Source organism: Chlorocebus sabaeus, chromosome 8 (assembly GCF_047675955.1).
Source record: "Chlorocebus sabaeus isolate Y175 chromosome 8, mChlSab1.0.hap1, whole genome shotgun sequence".
In the NCBI taxonomy this organism is placed as follows: Eukaryota; Metazoa; Chordata; class Mammalia; order Primates; family Cercopithecidae; genus Chlorocebus; species Chlorocebus sabaeus.
In genome coordinates, this window is record NC_132911.1 from 38,917,918 (window position 1) to 38,932,945 (window position 15,028).

The 15,028-nt window shown below is 36.7% G+C and overlaps 1 protein-coding gene across 2 annotated transcripts in view; it reads left to right on the forward strand.

The window, feature by feature from the left end:
- The window catches only part of ADAM32 (ADAM metallopeptidase domain 32), a 145,106-nt gene that overhangs the window by 58,764 nt on the left and 71,314 nt on the right, over window positions 1-15,028 (forward strand). For both annotated transcript variants that reach the window (XM_073018040.1, XM_073018039.1), the window contains exon 10: window positions 4,859-4,940. In XM_073018040.1, coding sequence (XP_072874141.1) covers window positions 4,859-4,940 — 82 coding nt within the window. The remainder of the gene's footprint in view (window positions 1-4,858; window positions 4,941-15,028) is intronic.

Genomic DNA, 15,028 nt, shown 5'->3' on the forward strand with positions numbered 1-15,028 from the left:
AGAGATTTGTGATAATTATGTGGCTTAATGTAAGGAATTATTATTCATTTCTGAATATCCATGCTTCGATTATTTAGTATGTGCTTTATTCCGGCTTTACGCTCAATTTCTAGTTGTCAGGCAATAAAAAAAAACATTACTAACATTTATTTCTAGGCTAATAAAGCTTTTATAAATGAAGACACTAGAGTTCCAAGAGGTTAAGTTCCTTAAGGTTAAGGAGTTCAAATACTCCTAAGGTTTGAACCCACAGTTTGTATCTCTAGAGCCAAAACGCTTAACCACTACTTAAAGAGATGGGATTTATCTTGAGAGGTGTATATTCTTATATGAGCTTTGACCAAAGGCTTGGTAAATGTGGTTACAAAAGTTTTATCCTAATGAATTTTCTGAGTAATTTTAAAATGTTAGTTTTCTAATTATAAATTATAGCTATATATTTATAATTGTAATCATATTAAATTTATTAGCAGTAACCAGCAAGTGTCTTTCAATAAAACTATACATGTCTATATATGTATTTAAGTTTAGTATGTCAGTATTTTCTTTCTCTTATGTGAGACTAATCTTTCCCTCACATCTCGGCCAGCCATAAATGTTATTCCTCTTTTAACTTTTAGTTGTCTGATGGATGTAACTTAAGGTCGTTGTCGTCGTTTTAATTTGCTTCTTTTCTGATGACTGGTGGATTTGAGCATCTTTTCAAATGCTTGTCGATCATTTGTATCTGTCCTTCTGTAATTGTCTTTTCTTGTCGTTCGACTACTTCCCTATAATTTGTAAGGGCTTTAAAAAATAATTTCATTATCTTTAATATTTATATTTTTCCCCATAAGTTATTGGGGTACAGGTGATATTTGGTTACACTAGTAAGTTATTTAGTGGTGATGTGTGAGATTTTGGTGCACCCATCACCTGAGAGTATACGCGGTATACACTGCACCATATTTGTAGTCTTTTATCCCTCGCCCCACCTCCCACTCTTTCCCCCAAGTCCCCAGAGTCCATTGTATCATTCCTTTTTTTTTTTTTTTTGGAGACGGAGTCTCGCTCTGTCGCCTAGGCTGGAGTGCAGTGGCGCGATCTCGGCTCACTGCAAGCTCCGCCTCCTGGGTTCATGCCATTCTCCTGCCTCAGCCTCCCAAGTGGCTGGCCCCCGCCACCTGTATCATTCTTATGCCTTTGCCTCATAGCGTAGCTCCCACATTTTGGGGAGAACATACGATGTTTGGTTTTCCATTCCTGAGTTACTTCACTTAGAATAATAGTCTCCAATCTCATCCAGGTCGCTACAAATGCTGTTAATTCATTCCTTTTTATGGCTGAGTAGTATTCATATATATATATATGAATATATATATAATGCTGCAGTTTCTTTATCCGCTCATTAATTGATGGGCATTTGGGTTGGTTCCATGATTTTGCAGTTGTGAATTGTGCTGCTATAAACATGCATGTGTAAGTATCTTTTTCAAAAAATGACTTCTTTTTCTCTGGGTAGATACCCAGTAGTGGGACTGCTGGATCAAATGGTAGTTCTACTTTTAGATCTTTAAGGAATTTTCACACTGTTTTCCATAGTGGCTGTACTAGTTTATATTTCTACCAGCAGTGTAGAAATGTTCCCTTATCACTGCATCCACACCAACATCCACTGTTTTTTTGATTTTTTGATTATGGCCTTTATTGCAGGAGTAAGGTGGTTTTGCATTATGGTTTTAATTTGCATTTCCCTGCTCATTAGAGATGTTGAGCATTTTTTTCATAAGTTTGTTGGCCATTTGCATATCTTCTTTTGAGAATTGTCTATTTATGTCCTTAGCCCACTTTTTGATGGGATTGTTTGTTTTTGTCTTACTGATTTGTTTGAGTTCATTGTAGGTTCTGGATATTAGTCCTTTGTCAGATGTATAAATTGGGAAGATTTTCTCCCACTCTGTGGGTTTTCTGTTTACTCTGCTGACTATTCCTTTTGCTGTGCAAAAGCTCTTTAGTTTAATTAAGTCCCAACTATTTATCTTTGTTTTTATTTCATTTGCTTTTGGGTTCTTTGTCATGCAATTCTTGCCTAAGCCAATGTCTAGAAGGGGTTTTCCAATGTTATCTTGTAGAATTTTTAGTTTCAGGTCTTAGGTTTAAGTCCTTAATCCATCTTGAGTTGATTTTTTGTAAGGTGAGAGATGAGGATCCGGTTTCATTCTCCTGCATGTGGCTAGCCAATTATCCCAGCACCATTTTTTGAGTAGGGTGTCTTCTCCCCACTTTATGTTTTTGTTTGCTTTGTTGAAGATCAGTTGGCTGTAAGTATTTGGGTTTATTTCTGGGTTCTCTATTCTGTTCCATTGATCTATGTGCCTATTTTTATACCAGTACCATGCTATTTTGGTGACTATGGCCTTATAGTATGGTTTGAAATCAGTTAGTGTGATGACTCCAGATTTGTTCTTTTTGCTTAGTTTTGCTTTGGCTATGTTGGCTCTTTTTAGGTTCCATATGAATTTTAGAATTGCTTTTTTCTAATTCTGTGAAGAATGATAGTGGTATTTTGATGGGTTTGAATTGAATTTATAGATTGCTTTTGGCAATATGATCATTTTCACAATACTGATTCTACCCATCCATGAGCATGGGATGTGTTTCCATTTGTGTTTGTCATCTATGATTTCTTTCAGCAGTGTTTTGTAGTTTTCCTTGTAGAGATCTTTCTACTTCTTGGTTAAGTATATTCCTAAGCATTTTATTTTTTTTGCAGCTATTGTGAAAGGGGTTGAGTTCTTGATTTGATTCTCTGCTTGATCACTGTTGGTGTATAGAAGAATACTGATTTGTGTACATTAATCTTGTATCTGGAAACTTTGCTGAATTCTTTTATTAGATCTAGGAGCTTTCTGGAGGAGTCTTTAGAATTTTCAAGGTAAATGATCATATCATCAGCAAACAGTGACAATTTCACTTCCTCTTTACCAATTGGATGCCTGTAAGGGTTTTTGAATGCTTAGATACTAACTATTGTTTATCTGTATGACAAATACTTTTTCCATATCTATAATTTTTCTATAAACTTTTTATTCTCTGCTACATTTCAGCAGGCCTTGCTGGACTGAACAAAGGAGGATGAGTACAGGAATAAAGACAAAGACAAAAGAGTGTATTTGCAAGAAGGGGCCAGGGGACTCCTTGCTTCTAGTGAACGGGGGTCCTGAGCTTCTAGAGCCCTTTGTATTTATTGAGTAAAGGAGATAGGGAGAAGGGGGTGGTTGTGGTCAGCCGCTTGACTTAGTGCAGGCCTGCATGACTGCATTCTTTGAACAGTAGGCTTCAGATATTCCAGTAGATAACCTCAAGGAGCACAGTGCCAGGGAGTGACTGCCCTCAGTATACCTTCTGCTGGCAGGCACAGATGTGAATTTGCTCACGTTCAGCATTCATGATGAACAGTTTGCTGTTTAATCATATAGCCTCCAGGGGAATGCTAAGTTGGTCACGACCCTTAGGCTTTCAGTTTCCAACACTACATGAAAACTTCTACATTTTATATGGTCAAATCTGTTAATCTTTTCTTCTTTCTTTTGGGTTTCCTGTATAGTATAGAAGGTCTCTCCCACCCCCAAATTTTAGTCTGCTAGATTTTTCTTTAGGATTAATATTATTACCTTTTATAGAATATGGAATTCATAGTTAGAACTGGACCTGAACCTTTGAAGGAGGAGGGAAAGGAAATAAACACTGACAAAGCAAGGTAGTAGAGCTTGACAACTGATTTGATGTGGAATGGGCACATCAAAACATGTCAGTATGAATTAAAAAATATATTACTGAGTTTGTCAGGAGTATGCATAGAATCTTAGGGGAAGTCTGAGTTATAAAAACAGGGCTTAGTAAAGTATCTGTGGGAGGGAGAAAGAGTGTAAACAATACTTAGACATTGGAACAGAAAACCAACGTTGGGCATTAGGAACAAACACTTGGAAACAAATGCTGGAAGGGTTAGATATAAACAATCTCAGAGAGACAGAATAAAGGTAGTGGAGAGGCAGTGTGACTGTGAAGTGAAGTGCAGTTGAGACAGAAAGGGCATTTCAAATTGAAAATTGAATACCAAACTTCTTAAGCTTCTTTACTCACATCCTGGCTTGTTTGGTGGGGGCTCTAAATAAGGCAGTGAATGCTTGGAGCTTCTATACCAAGAAGTGGTTGAGAATATGGCTCGGATTCAGACTGCCTAAGTTCAGATTCTTCAGTAGGATGTATTAGTCATGCTACCTTGAGAGAGTTACTTATACTTCCCATCTGATATTTGATTTGCTCAATGGGGACAAAAATAATATTCACTAGTTTGTTTTGAGTATTAAATGGATTAGTTGATGTAAAGCTCTGAGAATAGTGTATTATTATATGGCAGTTTAAATGGCCCCTTACTCAAAGCTGAAATAATAATGTTTAGGTGTGAAACAATAAAGCACTCCTATTGGAAACTGTTGAACTTTACTACCTGGGAGCAACACATTTTAATCTACACATTAAAATGATTTGTCACTGTCACTCAACAAAGTATTTTTTATCAGAATATTGGAGCAAAACCTTTGGTAAATGTAGCCAGATGTGATGAGAACAATAAAGGCATTAAAAAGTTGGATCCATTGGATATGTTTCAGATATCAAGAGTATTTAATCTAATTAATACTAATATGTCATATTAAATGGTATTACAAATTTGAAACAAGAACATATGGAAAGATCGTACCTCAATTTGCTTCAGATTTGGATTTTATGAACTGCAGACTTAAATTATTAGCAGGAATTCTCATTTTTAAATTGTCTGTTAAAATCAATTATAAATGTAAACTTATTTATTTAGTTATAGGGATTATCCTGATTATGTGGGAGCAACGTTTCCTAGAAAGATGTGTATTACTCGTTATTCTGCAGGAGTTGCACTGGTATGTAACTGTTTAATCTTTTTTTTTTAATTAACACATTTAAAAATTATTTAACATGATAGCATATATTTTATACAATTTATGTGCATGTTTACATTTACAGATTGCATTTGTCTTCCATTACTGTTAAAATTTTTAAGTGTTTAGAAGGAAGAATATTTTGTAGACCAATAATATCTTGTTGCAATTAATTATGTTTGGGAGTTGGAATAAAAATATCATAAATACACATGCTCTTCTTGATACATAGAATAATGCATTGTGAAAAATTATCTGCAATAAAATTTCTACAACCCAAAATAGATTTTTGCTTGCAGACATAAAATTGGAGAAATATTCTTATAGATAAAATAGATTCAAAATCAAAACAAAAACCAGATTAAGGATTCCTTAAGATGTTTCAGAACTCTGAAAGCCAGTAAAATAAACTTTTATATGTATTTATAATATTGATAAATGTGATTTTATATATATAATAGGTAAAAATAAATGCATTATTAAAAAGTTGATGCTTCTCTTTGTGCTATTTTCTTACCCTACTCCATTTTTAAAAAACAAGTTTAAGTACTATTTTTTTTAACTTACAAAATAATTTATGTTAATGATGTCAAATTTGTTAAGTATATATATAGGAACATATAAGAAAATTAATATAATCTTGCATTTTGCCACCAGGTGGAGATAACCACTATTAATGTTTTGATTGATATATGTATCTTCTTGTTTTCTTAAAACTTTTAAATAAAAAGTTTTAAGAAACTTAAAACTTAAAAGACTTTTAAATAAAAAAAATTTAGAACATGTTTTTAGAAACTTTTATTCATTTTTTTATTGATACATAATCGTTGCATGTAAAGGCAGTGAGCAGAATGGTTGTTACCAGAGGCTAGGAAGGGTCAGGGGAAGAGGGGAGGAAGAGAAGTTGAGTAATGGGTACAAAATTACAGTTAGGTAGAAGGAATAAGTTCTAGTATGTTTTTTTTTTTTTTGACAGAGTCTTGCTCTTGTACCCAGGCTAGAGTTCAGTGGCCCGATCTTGGCACACTGCAACCTTTGCCTCCAGTGTTCAAGCGATTCTCATGTCTCAGTACAGAGGTGACCCCAACAACTGGCCGAAGTTTTTTGTATTTTTAGTAAAGAAGGGTTTTCAACATGTTGGCCATGCCAGTCTCGAACTTCTGGCCTAAAGTGATCTGCCTGCCTCGGCCTCGTAAAGTGCTAGGATTACAGGCATGAGCCACCATGCCTGTCCAGTTCTAGTATTCGATAGCACAATAGGGTGACTATAATTAACAATAATTTATAGTATATTTCAAAATAGCTAGAGGACAAGATTTGGATTGTTCTCAAAATAAATAAATGGCATATGTTTGAGGTTATGGATAGTCCAGTTACCCTGATTTGATCATTGCGTATCACCTGCATATATATCTTCTACTTTGTGTCTTTCTCTGTTTATCTGCTACTGTAGCTCTTTCTATGTATTTTTTTTTTGCAAAATGTGATTTTGCAGCACCTGTTTTTATTTCTAATACTTAAACATTTTTTATTACTGAAATAATGAATACACATGGTAAATTGTTTAAGCTATAGATATACAAAGCGAAAAATGATAGTAAAACTTTCTACCCCTTCATTTAGTCCTATTGAAGAATTTAATAATTTCCATTTAAGTTCTTCTGTTGGTTAAATTTATTTATTTAAAAATATGTATGCCCTTACTTCTATTTTAGTTTATAAACTGTAGACAATATTGGTAATATTATATTTGATATGTCGAGTCCACTCTCTCTACTTCTTGCTTATGTTTAAATATATATTTTTTATATAAATATATAAGTATAAACATATATATATATATATTTAATATTGGTTCTTATTTTTGATTTTACATAATATCTATATATATGTTACACAATGTCTACTGTTTGCTTGCTGTGAACAGTAAGAGGTGTAATGTAATTGTATGTTTCTTATGCCCATTGTCAAGGTTTAGATAATTTATAACTAATTCTGTAGGACTTTTGTACTTTGTCTAGAGATTGATGTAAGAATTAAATAAATAAATAGCATTTTACAGTATTATAAATATATAAATAATATTAACTATTGGATAAAGAAATAAATATTTCTTATGCCAGTAAAGCTTTGATGGTCAAAGGAGGATATTTTAGGCATCAGAATCTAATGGAGCACTGACTTTTTTTTCTAACTTTTTTACTTGTTATGGGTGAAACCAACTGCCACAGAAAATGAAATCCCATCTTCCTTTTCTTGGAATCTTTTACTACTTTTCTGGAATAACTCTTGATTTTTTTTTTTTTTTTAAACACAGTGTATGAATCGCAAACATTGAGCTATTTTATCAATGAAAACACTTTTTTCCTACAGAGTTTAAGTTCTGGGGTACATGTGCAGGATGTGTAGGTTTGTTACATAGATAAATGTGTGCCATGGTGGTTCTCTGCACCTATCAACCCATCAGCTAAGTATTAAGCCCCACATACATTAGCTGTTTATCCTGGTGCTCTCCCTTCCCTGGCCCCCCCTACAGGCCCCAGTGGGTGTTGTTCCCCTCCCTGTGTCCACGCGTTCTTATTGTTCAGCTCCCACTTAAAAGTGACAACATGTGGTGGTGTTTTCTGTTACTGTGTTAGTTTGCTGAGGATAATGGCTTCCAGTTCCATCCATGTCACTGCAAAGTCATTCCTTTTTACGACTGCATACGTAGTATTCCATGGTGTATATGTATCACATTTGTATATGTATCACATTTTCTTTATCCACTCTACTATTGATGGGCATTTGGGTTGATTCCATGTCTCTGCTATTGTGAATAGTGCTGCAATGAACATATGGGTGCATGTGTCTTTATAATAGAATGATTTATATTCCTTATGGTGTTTCTGCCTCTAGATCTTTGAGGAATTGCCACAGTGTCTTCCACAATGGCTGAACTAATTTACATTCTCATCAACAGTGTAAACATGTTCCAGGCTGGCCGCAGTGGCTCACGCCTATAATCTCAGCACTTTGGGAGACTGAGGCGGGCAGATCGCGAGGTCAGGAGTTTGAGACCAGCCTGACCAACAGGGTGAAACCTTGTCTCTTCTAAAAATACAAAACTTTGCCGGGCATGATGGCAGGTGCCTGTAATCCCAGCTACTCGGGAGACTGAGGCAGGAGAATTGCTTGAACCCGGGAGGCAGAGGTTGCAGTGAGCAGAGATGGTGCAATTACACTCCAGCCTGGGCAACGAGAGCGAGACTCCGTCTCAAAAACAAACCCAAACAAACAAACCAAACAAACAAAGAAACATATCCCTATTTCTCCATGGCTTTGCTAGCATCTGTTGTTTCTTGACTTTTTAATAATCGCCATTCTGACTGGCGTGAGATGGTATCTCACTGTGGTTTTAATTTGCACTTCTCTAATCATCAGTGCTGTTGAGTATTTTTTCATGTTTTTTGGCCACACGAATGTCTTCTTTCGAGAAGTGTCTGTTCATGTCCTTTCTCCACTTTCTAATTTTTTTCTCTTGTAAATATGTTTAAGTTCCTTGTAGACTCTGGATATTAGACCTTTGTCAGATGGATAGATTGCAAACATTTTCTCCCATTCTGTAAGTTGTCTGTTCACTCAGATGATAGTTTATTTTGCTGTGCAGAAGCTCTTCAGTTTAATTAAATCCCACTTGTCAATTTTTGCTTTTATTACAATTGCTTTTGGCATTTTTGTCATAAAATCTTATCCCATGCATCTGTCCTGAATGGCATTGCCTAGATTTTCTTCAAAGGTTTTGATAGTTTTGAGTTTTACATTTAAGTTTTTAATCCATATTGGGTTAATTTTTTTTTTTTTTTTTTTTTTTTTTTTTTTTTAAGGCAGGGTCTCACTCTGTAGCCCAGACTGGAGTGCAGTGGCACAATCTAGGCTCACTGCAACCTCTGCCTCCAAGGTTCAAGCGATTCTCTTGCTTCAGACTTGCCAATAGCTGAGATTACAGATGTACAACACCACACCTGGATAATTTTTGTAGTTTTAGTAAAAACAAGGTTTCACTGTGTTGTTCAGGCTGGTCTCAAACTCCTGTCCTCATGTGATGCACCTGCTCTGGCCTCCTAAAGTGTTGGGGTTACAGGCGTGAGCCACCATGCCTAACCAACTTAATTTTTGTATAAGGTGTAAGGAAGGAGTCCAGTTTCAATTTTCTGCATATGGCTAGCCAGTTCTGCCAGATCCATTTATTAAATAGAGAATCCTTTCCCCATTGCTTGTTTTTGTCAGGTCTGTTGAAGATCAGATGGTTGTAGGTGTGTGGTCTTATTTCTGAGTTCTCTGTTCTGTTCCATTGGTCTGTGTCTGTTCTTGTACTAGTACCATGCTGTTTTGGTTACTGTAGCCTTGTAGTATAGTTTGAAGTTGGGTAGCGTGATGCCTCCAGCTTTGTTCTTTTTTCTTAGGATTGTTTTGGCTATTTGAACTCTTTTTTGGTTCCATATGATTTTTACAATAGTTTTTTTTTTCTAATTCTGCAAAGAATGTCAATGGTAGTTTAATGGAAATAGCATTGAATCAATCTATAAATTGCTTTGGGCAATATGGCCATTTTCATGATATTGATTCTATTTATGAATATGGAATATTTTTCAATTGTTTGTGTCCTCTCTAATTTTCTCGAGCAGTGGTTTGTAGTTCTCTTGAAGAGGTCCTTCACTTCTCTTGTTAGCTGTATTCCTACGTATTTTATTCTCTTTGTAGCAACTGTGAGTGGGAGTTCATTCATGATTTCGCTCTCTGCTTTTCTGTTGTTGGTGTAGGAATACTAGTTATTTTTGCACATTGATTTTGTATCCTGAGACATTGCTGCAGTTGCATATTAGCTTAAGGAGCTTTTGGGCTGAGAGGATGAGGTTTCCTAGGTATAGGATCATGTCATCTGCAAACGAAGACAATATGACTTCCTCTCTTTCTATTTGAATTCCCTTTTTTATTATTATTATTATTATTTTTTTTAAATTTTGCCTTATTGTCCTGGCCAGAACTTCCAGTATTATGTTGAATAGGAATGATGAGAGAGGGCATCCTTGTCTTGTGCCAGTTTATAAGGGGAATGTTTCTAGCTTTTGCCCATTCAGTACGACATTGGCTTTGGGTTTTCCGTAGATGGTTCTTAATATTTTGAGTTATATTCATTCTTTCAATACCTAGTCTACTGAGAGATTTTAACATGAAAATTTTTTCTAAATGACTTTTCTGCATCTATTGAGATAATCATGTGGTTTTTGTCTTTAGTTCTGTTTATGTGATGAATCACATTTATTGATTTGTGTATGGTGAAACCAACCTTGCATCCTGGGGATGAAGCCAAGTTGATCATAGTGGATAAGCTTTTTGATGTGCAGCTGGATTCAGTTTGCCAGTATTTTATTGAGGATTTTTGCATCGATGTTCATCAGAGATATTGGCCTGAAGTTTTCTTTTTTTGTTGTATTTCTGCCAGGTTTTGATATCAGGATGATGCTAGGTTCATAAAATGAATTGGGAGGAGTCTCTTCTTTTCAATTGTTTGGAATAGTTTCAGTAAAAATGGTACCAGCTCTTCTTTCTACCTCTGGTAGAATGTTAGCTGTAAATTCATCTGGTCCTGGGCTTTTTTTTGGTTAGTAGGCTATTCATTAGTTCTGCCTCCATTTCAGAACTCATTATTTGTTTATTCAGGGATTCAATTTCTTCCTGATTCAGTCTTGGGAGGGTGTTATATGTCCAAAAATTCATCCATTTCTTCTAGATTTTCTAGTTTCTGTGCATAGAGGTGTTTATAGTATTCTCTGATGATTGTTTGTATTTCTGTGGGGTCCATGGTGATATCCCCCTTATCATTTATGATTGTATCTATTTGATTCTTCTCTCTTTTCTTCTTTACTAGTCTAGCTACTGGTTTATCTATTTTATTAATTTTTTTAAAAAATCAGCTCCTGGATTCATTGATTTTTTGAAGGTTTTTTTGTGTCTCTGTCTCCTTCAGTTCTGCTCTAATCCTGGTTATTTCTTGTCTTCTGCTAGCTTTGGGGTTTGGTTGCTTTTGGTTCTTTTAGTTGGCATGTTAGGTTGTTGATTTGAGGTATTTCCAGCTTTTTGATGTAGCCATTTAGTCCTATGGATTTCTCTCTTAACATGGCTTTAGCGTGCATCCCGGTATGTTGTCTCTTTGTTCTCATTAGTTTCTAAGAACTTCTTGATATCTGCCTTAATTCCATTATTTACCCAGGAGTCCTTCAGGAGCATGTTGTTCAATGTCTATGTGGTTGTGTAGTTTCAAGTGAGTTTCTTAATTTTGAGTTCTAATTTGATTGTGCTGTGATTTGAGAGACTATTATGATTACAGTTCTTTTGCATTTGCTAAGGAGTGTTTTACTTTCGATTATGTGATTGATTTTACAGTAAGTGCCATGTGGTGATGAGAAGAATGTATATTCTCTTGATTTTGGGTGGAGATTTCTGTAGATATCTCTCAGGTCCACTTGATCCAGAGCTGAGTTCAAGTCCTGTGTATCTTTATTCATTTTCTGTCCCAATGATTTGTCTAATATTGTCAGTGAGGTGTTAAACTCTCCCACTATTATTGTGTGGGAGTCTAAGTCTCTTTGTAGGTCTCTAAGAACCTGCTTTATGAATCTGGGTGCTCCTTTATCGGGTGCTTATATATTTAGGATAGTTAGCTCTTCTTGTTGAATTGAACCCTTTACCATTATGTAATGCCTTTGTTTGTCTTTTTTGATCTTTGGTGGTTTAAAGTCTGTTTTGTAAGAAACTAGGATTGCAACTCCAACTTTTTTCTGTTTTCCATTTGCTTGGTAAATTTTTCTTCATCTCTTCCTTTTTTTTTTTTTTTTTTTTTTTGTTTTTTTTGGAGACAAGAGTCTCACTCTATTGCCCAGGTTGGAGTGCCATGGCATGATGTTGGCTCACTGCAACCTCTGCCTCCCAGGTTCAAGAGATTCTCTTGCCTCAGCCTTCCAAGTAGCTGGGATTACAGGCACATACCACCATGCTTGGCTAATTTTTTGTGTTTTTAGTAGAGACAGGATTTCACCATGTTGGCCAGGCTGGTCTTGAACTCTTGACCTCAAGTTATCTGCCCACCTTGGCCTCCCAAAGTGCTGGGATTACAGGTTTGAGTGATTGCTCCCGGCCATCCCTTTATTTTGAGCCTATGTGTCTTTGCACGTGAGATGGGTATCTTGAAGGCAGTATACCAATGGGTCTTGACTCTTTATTCATCTTGTCATTTGTGTCTTTTAATTGGGGCATTTAGCTTATATACATTTAACCTATTTACATTTAAGGTTAATATTGTTCTGTGTGAATTTGATCCTGTCATCACGATACTAGTTGGTTATTTTGCAGACTTTTTTATGTGGTTGCTTCATAGTGTTACTGATCTGTGTACTGATCTGTGTACTTCAGTTTTGGTAGTGGCTGATAATTGTTTTTCATTTTCATATTTAGTGCTTCCTTCAGGAGCTCTTGTGAGGCAGGCCTGGTGGTGATGTATTCCCTCAGCATTTGCTTGTCTGAAAAGGATCTTATTTCTCTTTTGCTTATGAAGCTTAGTTTGGCTGAATATGAAATTCTGGGTTGAAAATTCTTTTCTATAAGAATGTTGAATATTGGCCCCCAATCTCTTCTGGCTTGCAAGGTTTCCGCTGAAAAGTCTGCTGTTATTCTGATGGGCTTCCCTTTTAGGTGACCTGGCCTTTCCATCTGACTGCCTTAACATATTTTTTTACTTTCAGTTTGATCTTGGTGAATCTGATGATTATGTGTCTTGGGGCTGAGTTTCTCGTAGAGTATCTTACTGGGGTTCTCTGGATTTCCTGAATTTGAATGTTGGTCTGTCTTGTTAGGTTGAGGAAGTTCTCCTGGATGATATCCTGAAGTCTGTTTTCCAACTTGGTTCTGTTCTCCCTGTCTCTTTCAGGTACCTTAATCAGTTGTAGGTTCAGTCTTTTTATATAATCTCATATTTCTCAGAGGTTTTGTTAGTTCCTTTTCCTTCTTTTTAGTCTGTTCTTGCCTGAATGTCTTCTTCAGAAAGATAGTCTTCAAGCTCTGCTATTTTTTCCTCCTCTTGGTCTATTCTGCTATTGATACTTGTGATTGCATTGTGAATTTCTTGTGTTGGATTTTTCACCTCCATCAGTTCAGTTATGATCCTTTATAAACTGGCTATTCTGTTTATCTGCTCCTGTATTGTTTTATCGTGATAGTTAGCTTCTTTGCATTGGGTTAGAACTTTCTCCTTTAGCACAACAAAGTTTGTTATTACCCACTTCTGAAGACTACTTCTGTCATTTCAGTCATCTCTGCCTCAGCCCAGTTCTGTGCCCTTGCTGCGAGATGTTGGGTTCATTTGGAGGAGCAGAGACATTCTGGCTTTTTGAGTTTTCAGTGTTTTTGCATTGATTTTTCTTATCTTTGTGGGCTATCTACCTTTGATCTTTGAGGTTGCTGACCTTCGAATGGGGTTTTTGTGGGGCCTCTTTTTGTTGATGTTGTTGTTGCTTTCTGTTTATTTTTCCTTTTAACTGTCAGGCCACTCTTTCACAGGGCTGCTGCAGTTTGCTGGGGGTTCACTCCAGACCCTAGTTGCCTCACTGTCTCCTGCACCTGGAGGTATCACCAGTGAAGGCTAGGAAACAGCAAAGATGACAGCCTGCTTCTTCCTCTATGAGCTCCATCCCAGGAGGGCACTGACCTTATACCAGCCCATATACTCCAGATTGTTTCTGATGGAGCAGGATTGTAGGTTGTCTTGCCTGGCTAGGCAGTATTTTTGTATGTTTGGAATCTGTATCATGTTTCCTGCAGCATGATGCTGTTGGCTAGTCTCTCTGGTATAGCACCTCCGTGGCCAGAATGAAGAGCAACCCCAAAGAATCATGTGCTCATCACTGTGAGCCCCACCACTGTTTTTCATCTCCAACTGACCCCAGATGGCTTAACCCTACCAGCACTCCCAGTGATTCCTGTGTGATGAGACAGCAGTGAGCCTTTCACAAATGGTCCAAGAATGGTGGGGAAGTTAAATGTCTGCCTCTAATTCACCCTTACCATACCAGAAACCATACGCCCAGAGTAACTCTGCATGCAGTGCCACACCAGCCTGGGGCTATTCCCAATACAGTATATTCCCAATATAGTATAGTAAGTCACCACAGCCTCTGCCAGCTATATGCAGCAACTGATCTAGCAATTCCCATCCCATTTTTCCTCATCAACACTAACTCTGTTCTCAGACTCAAGCCTAACGGCTACGGGGGAAATGGCACCAAGTCTTGGCTGCTGCTTTAGGATATTTAAAAAATCATTAGTGACATCCTTCCTACCTCTCTGGATGTTGTTCCTTAGCTGGGGCCACAACTGAATCTTTAGCCAGCCATTATAGTCTTGTTGCTTCTGTGTTACAGGACATGTGATAAGTAAATCTTGTAGTAATGAACCCATTTCTATAAATACTAGGCCACAAGATGTGACCCTGGTCAGAAACAATATTGTGTGGTGATGCAGAAGATATTCTTCAAGCACAAGAATGTGGTGCTTTTGAATCACTGTAGACAGGCAAGGAAAATCCATACCTGGGATACAGGAGGACAAATCATTGCTCTTCCAATGAATGAACAGTCCACTGTAATAAACCCATCTCCAGTTGACTGGCTAATCCAACAGGGGCATAGTGCTATGGTGGAGGCTCATCACTGGCTTCTGTTGATGGCAGGTAGAGTGCCCTAGATATATAGAAAGACAGATCAGTTTCAGAGGATAATTTACAGTCATTATCTATCTTTTGCATGAGGCAAACAAACAAGTTAAATGATTATGTGACGTGCATCATTACTCCTACAATTTCAAACTTTAATGGTGACGCTAATATATGCAGTATGCAATTCCCTAAGGGATGCCATATTACTCTTGATTTATCATCTGGGAGTGGTTCCAGGCACTTCCTCTTGGCCCTCTCTGTCAATAATATGTCTCACTCCATTGGTCAGCAGACAATACGTGCTAGAATTTCTATTCCAGGC